Raw genomic sequence first — 12,682 nt, forward strand, 5'->3', positions numbered from 1 at the left:
ATCACTGGGGGAAGCTGTCGAAAACACGAGTGTCCAGACTCACCCTGAGAAACTGACTGAACTGGTGTGGGGTTGGGCTGGACATTCCTATCCTGTACAGAGTGTAGCTCTTCGCCTGCAGAAAAATGGCATCTTTCACAGACAGCGGCGTAGTCTCCCGCTGCTTTCTCTTTGCTTTCTTACTAACGTGGCTTACACGTCTCACCTGCAACGAAGCAGGGACTTGGGTCTTATATTCTGCCACTTGCTAGCTGGTGTCCCTGGGGAAGTTGCTTAAGCCCTCATTCTTCTCATCTGTAAAATGGAGTTAATGTGATCCCTGCCCCATAAAGTTGTGAGGAATAGATTGAATATAGTAGGTAGAGTGTTTAGCACACCGGCAGACACATTGAATGGAACAGTCAAAAAAAAAAAAAAAAATCTCAGCAAAAGAACAAAAGATCCCGAGAGGTATCTACTCTCACCCCCCCTTGCTTCTCATGGTAACCACTCACAGCTGGGGGTCTCTGTAAGATTAAGCGCCGGTAGGCTGGTTGGGATTCGAAAAACATACTAAAATAGAAGCTGGAGATGAGCAACAGTGAGGGAAATTAAACCAACCAGAGGAAGCGCCTTGGGCAGCAGGACCCTGTGGGATTGCCTGGTTAATAACATGATCCTCTGTCCCTGCCTCACACGGGGAGTGTGCGGAGGGGCTGGCAGGCTGGGTTCTTAAGCACTGAGTTGCCAACGACCAGGAGGCTGGGGGTCCTAACAGCCAGCAGGACCTGCCTGGGAGCCTCTTGGGGCACAGAGGAAAGAGAGGGGCACTGAGGAAACCCCAGAATGCTCCCTTCCAGGCTCCATCCCCCTTACTGGCCTGCATTTCCCATGCTGACAGTCTGCCTGGACCCCCTCCCTAAATGGAGGAAGTGTGGTATAATGGGCAGAGAAAAGGATTTGTGAGTTCTATTTAAACCCCTGCTTCCCCACTCACTGGTGATGTGACTTTAATCTCCCTAAACCTTGGGCTCCTCATCAGTAAATGGAGATATGACCCCAAATTGTGAAGGTGGTTGGAGAAACCACAGGTGAGGTATACCAGGATGTATATACCACTCCATAGTAGCTATAATCACTCTGTTGATTCCACCCCAGCCCCCAGCCCCACTTCACACTGGGCTTAGTAGAACAGTTTTAATGAACCAATTAGAACCAAAGAAGAAAGTGCAAAAGAAATGAGCATTACGCCCCGAAATTGTAAGTTTCTCCAGGTCTTCTGTCTTTGGTGCTCTAGTGCTCTAATGCTTGTTACTGGTCTGTCTGTCCTATGACTCCCAATCTGAAGAATGGAATATTCTGTTCTAACAGTGCTCATCTTACAGAGCACTTTGAATTCCCCGATGTCATTTATCATTCATGTATTCATTCATTCCTCAAATATTTACCGAGCTTTACTTCGTGCAAGGCTCTTCCCACACACTAGCCCTGAGTGACAGGGGACAAGAGGGATTATTCTTCCCTTTGGGAGACAATGATGATGATGATGTCCATAATAGCAACAGTAATACCAGCAGTTACTGAGTGTCACTGGGCGCCAGGCACCACTGCTCCCAGCCTCTACGTGTCCTAATGCCTTTAATCCTCACAACAAACCTAGACTCGATTATTATCCCCTTTGACACATGAGACAACTGAGGCGCAGAGAAGTTAAGTGACTTTCCCGAAGTCATGTAGCCACGAAGTGCAGAGGCAGGGTCAGACCCAGCCAGGCATCTTGCCCACGGGTTTGCATCACCTGTTGGTCAAGAGAAAGACTGGAGACTAAGGACAAGGGAGATTTAGTGATGAGACCTGGAATTCAGTTGAACTGTGGTCATTCCAGTCACCTTGTGAATCTCCCTTTAGGTGACAACAAGCCATAAATGATAACATAATCTGTTCTCCCTGGGAGAATAAACCCTTGCTCCTGCCAGGCTTACGTGTATCATTTCAATTGCAAAGAGAGTTCCTGAAAGTCCTAGGTGGGGAGTTCCCCCCTTTTTTTTTTTTTTTGCGGTACGCGGGCCTCTCACTGCTGTGGCCTCTCTCATTGCGGAGCACAGGAGGCTACGGACACGCAGGCTCAGCAGCCATGGCTCACGGGCCCAGCTGCTCTGCGACATGTAGAATCCTCCCGGACCGGGGCACGAACCTGTGTCCCCTGCATCGGCAGGTGGACTCTCAACCACTGCGCCGCCAGGGGAGCCCCCCCTCCTTTACAGACCTAGTGCTGATGGTACAAGCTGCCTGCAGTCTGGGGAGCCACCCCAACTGGGAAGTAACTACGCATTGGCATCTTCCAGACAACTGTGAAGAGCCCTGGACCCTGCAGCTTTATGCCATCAAGTCAAAGCATCAACAACCTCTTGTTACCCTCCCAGGAGTCAAAGGTCCTTGGAGCCCCTACAGGAGAAAAATCTGCATAATCTTAATTAACAAAGAGATTTTTAAAAACTTCCCGGGTTCCCGCGGATTTATAGGGAGGGTGAAATTAAACACCACTACTAAAACTGGCTATCAGGGAATCTCGTTAGTGCTAATGTTCACTTATAGTTTGACTTCCCAACATTTAATTTTTTTTTTGGTGGGAGAGAGGGACTGACAATTTAAGACCCAGAAAGATGGTTTTACGACTGGTGCAGCCATAAGTCAAACTTATAAAGTTCATAAAAATTGTTAAAGTAAAAAATAGTTTAATAGGAATGTTTTATGGCCCATAACATTATTATAGCTGTTTTATTCCCTCTGCATTAGGGGTTTAATTGGATCGCCACAATTCTGGGGATTCTCTGTTTTTATTGGATGGAGGGTAACCTTAAATGAAAATGGCCCCAAATGTCTTCAATATGGCTCCTCATTTATCAGCCCTTTCCCTGCAGGCTGGGTGCTGAGCCTGGGCAACCTCACAGGGGACAGGCAAGACACCTTCTTTCTTGCTGACTCCCCAAGAGCAGCTGCCTTGTGGTAAAGCCCCTCAAGGTGACTGGGCCACTATAGGACCCAGGCCAGAAAGAAATCAGAACCGAAAGGGAAAATGGGCTTCAGACCAGTGTGTCTTGAAATAAAATCCCAAATTAGGATGCAATGAGGAGAACATGTGCTCTGGAGCCTGACAGTCCGGGCGACAAATTTTGGCTCTGTCGTGTGTTAGGTGTGCGAACTTGAAGGTGTCGTTTAGCTTCTCAATGCTTCAGTTCCTCATCTCTAAAATGGGGATAGTTGTATGTAACTCACAGAGCTCAAGGCAGGCTGGGCTACACTAGCTCCCTCTAATAGAAATACAATGCAAGCCACACGTATAACTTTACATTCTTTACTAGTCACGTTTAAAAAGTAAGAATAAGCGGATGAATGTAATGTTAATGTTTTATTTAACACAACTGAACTAAAATAATTGTCATTTGAATATGTAATCAATATAAACATTATTAATGAGACAGTTTGTATACTTTTATTCATCCTAAGTCATTGAAATCCAGTGCGTATTGTATATTTATAGCGTACCTGAGCTCAGACACTTACAGGGCATCTCCCTTTGGACTGATTGGATTGCAAGAGCCCAATAGCCACAGGTGGCAAGTAGCTACCATATTGAAAAGCAGGAATTGTTATTTGTAGCATTTCTGATCTCCTTACGCTCTACCTAAACCCATTCCATAGCTTTCTAGAAGTACTTGACGGTTTTATTCCCCAAGATACCAACATTCACCTGAACTGTGTCTCTCATACCCTTCTCAGGTATCAGACAGATCAGTGGTGGCTCTGGTCCCCAAACAGACCTCCTCCTACAACATCCCTGCCTCTGCCAGCATCTCCCGGACGTCCATCAGCAGATACGGTGAGGACCAGAAAGGTAGCCTGGGCAGCCAGTGGAGTCTTCTGTGGCCCCCAGGGGCTACTCACCGTCCCTTCTGACAGCAGGAGCCCCGTGCTGCTGCCAGCCTGCAGTCAAAGGCTTCCCTTTCTCCCTGGACCAGTCATCCTCGGAGCAGCCTGTCTCCTCAGAGCTGTGGCAGCAGGTGGTACCCGGCACCTCTCCTTTGATAGTCCAGGTCTGATGAAGGAGTTTGAAGGGCCCACACCCAGGGAGGCTCTTGGATGGGGGGGTTCACATAACCCAGTCCCAGTTTATGCTTATCGTCCTGACTGAATTATTAACAGTGCCCCCTTTAGCTCTCAGTCATGTCCCAATTTGGGCAGTCAATTGGCCATCCTAGCCCTTCCACCCCTGAGGAGTGCTAGGGCCCCCAGTGCCCTCTGGGCAATGAGGTTGTGGTGTTTCACTCTCTCTGACTCTGTTTCCTCTGGTTCTGTATAGCACTAGGCTTTGGGCTGTCCAGCTAAAGGACACTCTCAGGACTGAAACTGGCAGCTCCAAAAGGGGCTCAGACATTTTTATATTCTGGGCCCCAAGTAAGAAGGAACTCATCGACTCCCGAGAGGGAGCATTTCCACTCACAGCCCTTAGTATCCAGACTTTTATTAAAGCCTCTATGAGAATATCTGGTTGACATTTTCCCTATTGATTGTTCTTTGCTGGAAGCATCCGGGAATGAGGGACTCCCAAATTCCCAAGGGCCACTCCAGCTCACAGAATTTCTAGGTCCTCTTTTGACGAAAAGATTTCAGGCTGTTCTCATGCCAACCAAGGATCGATAAAATAACCCACCAAATATGAAACCCCAAGGGTCCCCTTCCAATTGAAACTGGTTTATTCTGAGTGAGTGCAGCAGGTGGGCAGGGATTCTAGAAGGATTCTACAAGCCAGGATGATACAATTAGTCGCTCACAGGCCTCCACTGCCCCCTTCTCCTCAGACTCCTCCTTCAGGTACACAGGCAGTCCCGACAGCCTGCGGTCTCGGGCCCCCATGATCACCCCAGACCTGGAGAGTGGGGTCAAGGTGTGGCATCTGGTGAAGAACCACGACCATGGGGACCAGAAGGAGGGTGACCGGGGCAGCAAAATGGTGTCCGAGATCTACCTGACCCGGCTGTTGGCCACCAAGGTAATTCCTGCCCTGCCCAGCCCGGGGAAGGCCTCTTCAGTGGTGTGTCCTACCCCCTACCCAGCCCACAGCATAGGAAGGACAGCATGGAGTCTGTCCTTCAAGGTAACGCATTTGGACAAGCAGGCCCAGGTCTGGGGCAGGCTTCCCAGGAGATCAGGCCACTGCTGTTCTCTACCCTTTGGCAAAAATCACAATGACATCTTTCCTCCTGGCTCACCCTACAGGACCGCCATTACTCCTCAGAGGATCGACGGTCTCACCTCGGGCCCCTACACCCCTTAGGAAATCATTGGGGTTTTCTATTGGTATTAGATGGACAGATATGCCAGCTTCCTCCATCAGTGTCTTTTCTACCCACTTTCTGGCCACAGTGTGAGGAAAAGCGTGAAGGCCCGGTCCTTCTGGTGTCCAAGAGAAGGCTTCCCTTTCCCCATCCCATCTCATCTAACCCCAGATGCTCATGGAAGCGAGGCAGCAGCAGTGCTGGAAGCTATGATCTAAAGCTGTGTTCTAGCCTCCCTAGCAGAGAAAAGTTTGCCTGTATATGCATAGCAATCATCCAGCCCGTATTTGCCAGGACTGTCCCCCACTGACCCCACAAAAATGTGGCTGAAATTCTAATACAGTGGCATCTCAGATTTGCTCCCTGAAGTGCCTCAGAAATACACCATCAGACCATGCGTCTCAAATTTTGCTTTGCCTAATATGCTAATAAGAGACCAACAAAGAGACACCAAAAGGTTGGACATTTTCCTGACCTTCAGAGGTGATTTTTGAACGAGCAAACTGTGGGCCCCAGGCCCAGCCTTGTCCCTGCCCCAGGTACCCTCCAAGGCCCTGTGATCAGGGCTGTGTCTCAGTGTTCTTGGACCTGGACCCTTCACCCAGTTCCCACTCCAGACACCGCTTATCCCAGGCCACTAACATGGTGAGCCCTTCACACCTTCCCGTGAGACCCTCTGCAGTCCTGCCCTGTTCCCGCTGGAAAGGTCCAGCCCTCCATTTTGTTCTTTAGACACCCTCTCGTACCAGCCTGTGCCCTTCATTCCCCGTTGGAAGCCTGGGCTCAGAGCATTTGCTGTCTTCAGTCAGACTCCCCACACCCACACCCGCCTGCCACGGACACAAGCAGAAATGTGGCATGTGGCCGCAGGTTGGAGGAGGTTCTGGCCAGGAATCTGCAGCCCATTCAGTCCCTCCCACCTCCCTAACACCCACCCCCACCCCCACTCCCACCACACTCTGCACAGCCTGGCGTTGTAGACAAATCTCCAAGGCAGGATCGGTCCAAGGCACCATCTGGTCTGCCCGCCTGCTGCCCGTCCCCCTCCCCCACCTCATACTTTCCCACCACCCCTCCGCCAGGGCACGCTGCAGAAGTTCGTGGACGACTTGTTTGAGACCTTGTTCAGCACCGTGCACCGGGGCAGCGCTCTCCCCCTGGCCATCAAGTACATGTTCGATTTCCTGGATGAGCAGGCGGACAGACACAGCATCCACGACACAGATGTGCGGCACACCTGGAAGAGCAACTGGTAACCCCCTGGGGAGCCCAGGGAGGGCTGCAGCCTGGCGAGGCTGCAAGCTGCGGGGCGTGAGAACTAGCAGGGACCAGGGAGATGGGCGGAGCCTGTTCTCTGCTGTGGCTGAGTAATCCAAGGCTCCCGGGACAAACATACGCTCCGCAGAGCAGATGTGGTCCCCAGGCGCCAAGTGGGCCCTGCTGGGCATAGAGCCTGGCACCAGGACAGAGCCCTGCCCTTCCAGGCTCAGAGCCTTCTCCGGGACGTGCCTCGTCCTCCCTAACTTCTGGTTCTTAGGAAAGGGAGCTGGAGGAACCTGCACAAAGAGCCACGTCTGAGACCTAGCAGCAGAGCTTCACAGACAGGCGTTGTGGGGCATTCTGAGCACGGCAGAACCTAAGGCACTTCCTGAAATGGGGAAGCCCTGAATTAAACTTAGACCCTGGGGAAGTTGGCCAGTGCTGGGAGAGAGCTTGCACCTGCTGTAGACTTGAGCCCACCAACTACGAGGTTGTCATTGCAAACGTGATCCCTTGAGGCCAAGTGATTACCCCGGCGCCATGGCTTTCAGGAAGCAGCAGGCAGGACGTCCTGCAGGCGTGACTGTCTCCCCTAAGGTAACCTCCGCAGCCAAACCCAGCAGTGGGAGAAACAGCTCCTGCGGGCTCTTCACGCAAGACGTTTCTCTCCTGGGTTTTGAACCTGGACCACAGACCACGCTGAAGACCGACTTTCAGGTCACAAAGGGCCTGGCCAAGAGCCGGAGTAAAAGCCTTCCTTCAGGAAAAGAGCACAGAGAGGGGAGAGAGGGGGTCCAGGCATTTGGGTTGGGCAGACAGCCCACACAGCTGTCTGGAGTCAGCCATCTCCTCGGAAAACAGAGCCGGCACAGATGGGCCCCGGCTGTTATTTGGAAATCAAAAGTCCTAGCAACCAGCAAAACACTTTGGAAAAACCCAACCCCGAACCCCATATATTCCTTCTTTTCCGGGGTGTTGTGGTTGCCAAGTGCTCCAAAGTCTGCAGCTTTGATCACAGTGGAGTGAAATGAAGAGGCTCTGGTGGTCGTGGGGTGAGGAGCCTCCAGTGCACGTCACTGGGACAGGCCTTTCATTCATCTGCATTCCCAGGGCCAGGGCCATGGCTGTTCCCTTTGCTTAAGCGGATCCTCAGTCCAGCGCTGGGAGTGGCAATTTCAAGGGAATCGAGAGGATGTTCTGGATTATCCCCATCTCTGTGCCCTCTGTTTCTGGCCAGGCCCAAGTCATACAAATGCTCTAACCTGGAGAGCAGACTCTGCAGTTGTGGTGGGGAGAGTCCCCTTAGCCAGACCTCAGGTCCCTAATGTCCAAGGAAAGACTATTAGAAGCTTCCAAAGCTGCCGGGGGAAGGGGAGGTAGAAGAGAGGAGTCACCTCTCAGCCCAGGCCACTCCCTCCAGGTTAAGGAAAGTGAGTGATCCCGTTACATTTGGAAAGATAAGCAGAAATCATAATGGAAGGACTTGGAGTGGGCACAGCTGATCTTTCCCAAGACTTGGCATGAACTGAGACATTTGGGAAAGTTTGAGGTCCAGGAGAATCAAGAGAAAATGAAGGAGACGGGGGAGGTAGGTTGGATGGCTGAAACATCTCAGGCCCGAAGGACAAGCCGGGGACAGGGCTCATTCCACAGAGGATCCAAAAGAGTTAAGGGCCTGCAGGCAGCTGGAGGAGAGGGCCAAGTTGGAAAAGGCAGCAGAAACAGCAGCTGTTCTGGTTTTGAAGGGGAGTAAATGGACTTATCCTCCTTATGGCCTAAGGAGCAGAGAAAAAGCATTCTCCTCCGATTATAAATTCCCAAGTTGCAGAAAGAACTCTCCTAACGACTGATCAGTTCCTCTTGGGGTGGGAAAAACTCGGAGTCCTAGTGAGACATTCCCAGCGTGCCAACAATGGCCTCCTCTTCTTCCTCTGCCCCTGACCAGATCCGAGAAGGCCCCGGGGAGAGTCGTGAAAGAACTGCCCCCAGGGGAGCCCATTCCTCAGCCCAGCCAGGCCGGGCCAGCCCTGGGAAGCGGCTGGGCGGCCGGGCCGGGTGGGGAGCACAGGTGGCGCCCTTTGTGCCCACTCGGAGCCCGTGCTGGGGCTGCCACTGCATCCTTCTGGATAATGGCCACAGGCATTGGGAAGGGACTCCGGGAGCCTGGGGGCTTTGTTTGAAGCTCTGAGAAAACTGTGCAGCCCTCTGTACTTGGGCTTACCTGGGGACACAGTGGCCTTTGGAAAAGACCTCCAGGAGGGAACGAAGCCACCCACGCCCACCTCTCAGTTGTTAGAGAACAGGGTCAGCACCCCATTAGGGTGCAATAGTGCCTCTCCTTTTCTCCCAGCGTCAGTAACAGCTTAGCCTAAATTGGCAGCCCTGGCTGGACCAGTTTCCTGTGACTTCATTCTCTTGCCCTTCCAGAGAGAATTTGGCATTTGTGGGGGAGGGAGGAATGTTAGTGAACAGCATGGGGCACGGCCAAGGTACAGCCCTGAGACTCTGCTCTGCTGTTTCCTACAGCCTCCCTCTGCGCTTCTGGGTGAACGTGATCAAGAACCCCCAGTTTGTCTTTGACATCCACAAGGGCAGCATCACGGACGCCTGCCTCTCTGTGGTGGCCCAGACCTTCATGGACTCTTGTTCAACATCAGAGCACCGGCTGGGCAAGGACTCCCCTTCCAACAAGCTGCTCTATGCCAAGGATATCCCCAGCTACAAGAGCTGGGTGGAAAGGTCAGTAGCACCCTCAGGACAGGCCCGTGGCCCTGAATGCCTGCTGCATTCCCTCCTCTGGGCTTCACTGACCGAGGACTCAAAACCATGTTTGTGGTGCCTTTGGGACCTCACGATCACCTTTTTCTCTCTTGTCCAAAGTTCCTGCTGGGGGAAGAAAGGGAAGCTTTGTACCCTTCAAGTCAGATCATTAGTATTCTAATTACCATTTACTGAGCACAGGCTAAGCACCCAGCACTGTGATAAAGATGTTGTATGTATCACCTCACTAAAATATCCAGCAGAGTTGTAAAGTAGGTATTATTATCATCCCCATTTTACCGAGGAGGAAACTGAAGCACAGAGAGGCAAAATAACTTACCCAAGGTCACACAGCTAGCAGGTAGCAGAGCTGGAATTTGAATACAAGGAGTCTGGTCAGAGTCTGGGCTTTTAACTGCCCTGGAAAGTTAGTCGTTAGGGAGAACCAGTCTCCAGGCCCCAACCTTAGGGAAAACCAGCCTCCAGGCCCCAACCTCAGCTTGAGGGAAGAGGCCAGAGGAAGCTTCGTCAGAAGAGAAGTAGGGAAGCAGGAGCAGTTGGGGACAACTGTGGTCTCAAGGGTTCTGGGGCCAGGGTAGGTATAGGCAGTATTTGCTGAGTCCCCACCAAGGAGCCTGTCCTCTGTATGGCAGATACTACGCAGACATCGCCAAGCTCCCCGCCATCAGTGACCAGGACATGAACGCCTACCTCGCCGAGCAGTCCCGCCTGCACGCCGTGGAGTTCAACATGCTGAGTGCCCTCAATGAGATCTACTCCTACGTCAGCAAGTACAGCGAAGAGGTGAGTCAGGGCCCTGGGAAGGACGCACTCAGGGGGCAAAGCAGGTTAAACAAAAAGCAGGGCTCCATCCTTTAGTAACAGCAACGGAGGGTAATTCAGAAAACACATTCACGGAGTCAAAAAGTCATCACCGTGCTTTTAGAAGGCAGCCGATCCTCTCCTGATTCATTCAGCGCTTTCTCACACCTTCCACTGTCTTGCCTTCATTGTTCATGCAATATACCACGCCTTTATTTAATAATGTAATTGTTTTTCAGTTCAAAGTGTACGATTAATTTCACCCAGTCTTAAACAATGAATCAGACCCTTCTTTGCAGTTGGGCAGATGCTGTCAGTTACATTTCAGACGGACAGGTGGACATGACTAGATCCTGAAGAGGACAGCTCCAGAGAATTCACAAGTCATGCGTTAGCACTGTACCTGAACATGATCGTAGTAATAATAATAGCTAACACGTAGTACTTGCTATAGGCTAAATGTCATTTTAAATACTTTAGATGTGTACATACACACACATACATGTATGTATGACATATGTATGTCATACATACATTCAATTAATCGTTTACATTATTTACGGTTATATTCATTAGGGCAGAATGGAAAGGCAGATAGAAGGATATAGGATTCTGGAAAATGGCCTCTTCCATGCTGAGTCTGCCCCCCCCACTTCGCTTTTCTTCCTCAGCTCATTGGGGCACTCCAGCAAGACGAGCAGGCCCGGCGACAGCGGCTGGCATACAAGGTGGAACAGCTCATACACGCCATGTCCATTGAGAGCTGAGCGATGGAGCCTCCTGTTCCTGGGAAGAGGGACCCGTGAAAGCTGTCACACTGGGCATCTCAGAAGGAAGGACAAGTGAAGGGGATCAGGCCCCAGCGCTCGCTGTCCCCTGAGACCCCCTCCCGGGGAGAGGGGAGGACCCCTCTCCCCACGCCAGCCAAGTTCCGTCACAGCCTGTTCCTGCAGGGAGAGACCGGGGGTGTCATCCACCCCATCCCCCCCGCGGCGAGGACGAGAGGGACGCCAGGACCCAGAGGAGGTGGCTCTTCAAGCTGAGAGGCACGACTGAGCGCGGTTCTGCCTCTGTGACTGCTGCTTTGCATGAAAACTCATTCAGTGTATATTGGGGAAATAATGAGAACTTTATTTAATTTTTTTTTAAGAAAAAGGAAAACCAGAAATAAAACAAAACAAAAAGCTTCCCTGTTCATCCCGTCCAACTTTCGTTTAATTCTGATTTCTGTCCCCCTTCCTTCTTTTACCCCTGTCCCTCCTTCCTCGTATAACTCCTGGTTCCCAATGCCGGAAAAAGCCTACAGAGAGATGCTGAGAGCAAGCAGAGGGAAAAATGATTGTTTCCTTAACTTTGGAATTGTTTTTTTTTAAAAAGTGAGGAGAAGAATGAGCACAAGTTGGCACTAAACACTTCGCAAAAAGAGAGGCCAGTGAGACCCGAAATTATCCCGGCAGCCGTAAGAGGTGGGGAAGGACTCACTAGCCTTTGCACAAGTGGCAAAGCCATCGAGCGGCTCCACCTGGCTGACTGGAAACAGCTTTACATACGCACACCTGTGTATTCTCATCTCCAGAGGACGTATGTGTCTGTCGAGTACCAATGCATTTTGCTACTGTTTGGTTGTTTTGTTTTATTTAATCCCAAACCTCAACAAATGAGGAGCTGATTTTGGTACTTTTCCTTTGGGTTTCCCTAAATTTACTACCAGAAGTGGGGGAGAGGTGGGCCTCTCCGAGACCAGAGGCCTGGCCTCCCTGAGGATGCTGGGCAGCTCTGCCTTACATCCGTCACTGTCATAAACCAGGCACCCTGGGGAAAGGCCTTGGAGGCGCGTGGGCCAGGCCTCCAGGAGATTCCATTTGAGAGCTGACCTGGGGATATGGGTGTTTGGCTTTGGATTCTGCTCCAATCCGCCAGTGGTTTCTTGCAATTAAAAAGAAAACAAAACTCAAACACTGTTTACAGCAAGCAATACTTGAAGAGCATAGGTTCGAGAAGCTGCAGTATTTATTGTTGTGCTTTCTGTCTTTTATTCTCTCGTGCCTAGAGAGGGGAGACAACCCTTCGCTCGTATGCGGAAGCTCCTGATCGTCTGAGCACTGGCCTCGGTAGAGATGACTGTAGCATCCCCATGTTATGTCTTCTTCGGCCTCTCTTTCTGCCTCTCATGTCCTTATGAGTTTGAAGGACAAGTGGGCAGCTTCTCTCTCTCCTGCTGACACCTAAATCCATGGATGACCATCCGTCCTGAGTGTAGTTTCCAAATAAAGAGACCAAAGTTCCACACCCTGGTCCTGAGGCCCCATGGAAGGCAGTGGGAGGCATCCAGAGGAAGACACCTCCGCTGGTGCAGGACCCTAGTGACCGGACAGCCACCAGAGTTTCCGGGCCTCCCACCCTGGCAAGAATCCAAGCAGCTAGCTCCAACTTCTCCGCAGGCAGCGTCGGAGTGAGTGTGAAGGAGGACAAGAGAAAGGCAAAGGGGTGGGAAGGGAGGCAGCAGGAGAGGACCAGCCTACCCT

General features: G+C 51.3%; 1 protein-coding gene across 1 annotated transcript in view; it reads left to right on the forward strand.

Moving 5' to 3' along the window:
* The window catches only part of PLXNA2 (plexin A2), a 190,789-nt gene extending 179,429 nt beyond the window's left edge, over nt 1–11,360 (forward strand). Inside the window, exons 26-31 of the mRNA XM_065889436.1 lie at nt 3,760–3,859; nt 4,839–5,029; nt 6,398–6,567; nt 9,102–9,314; nt 9,989–10,139; nt 10,829–11,360. Of these exons, the coding sequence (XP_065745508.1) occupies nt 3,760–3,859; nt 4,839–5,029; nt 6,398–6,567; nt 9,102–9,314; nt 9,989–10,139; nt 10,829–10,924 (921 nt within the window). The 3' untranslated portion in view covers nt 10,925–11,360. The remainder of the gene's footprint in view (nt 1–3,759; nt 3,860–4,838; nt 5,030–6,397; nt 6,568–9,101; nt 9,315–9,988; nt 10,140–10,828) is intronic.
* The last annotated feature ends 1,322 nt before the right edge of the window (nt 11,361–12,682 follow it).

Source organism: Phocoena phocoena, chromosome 1, assembly GCF_963924675.1.
Source record: "Phocoena phocoena chromosome 1, mPhoPho1.1, whole genome shotgun sequence".
NCBI lineage: Eukaryota > Metazoa > Chordata > Mammalia > Artiodactyla > Phocoenidae > Phocoena > Phocoena phocoena.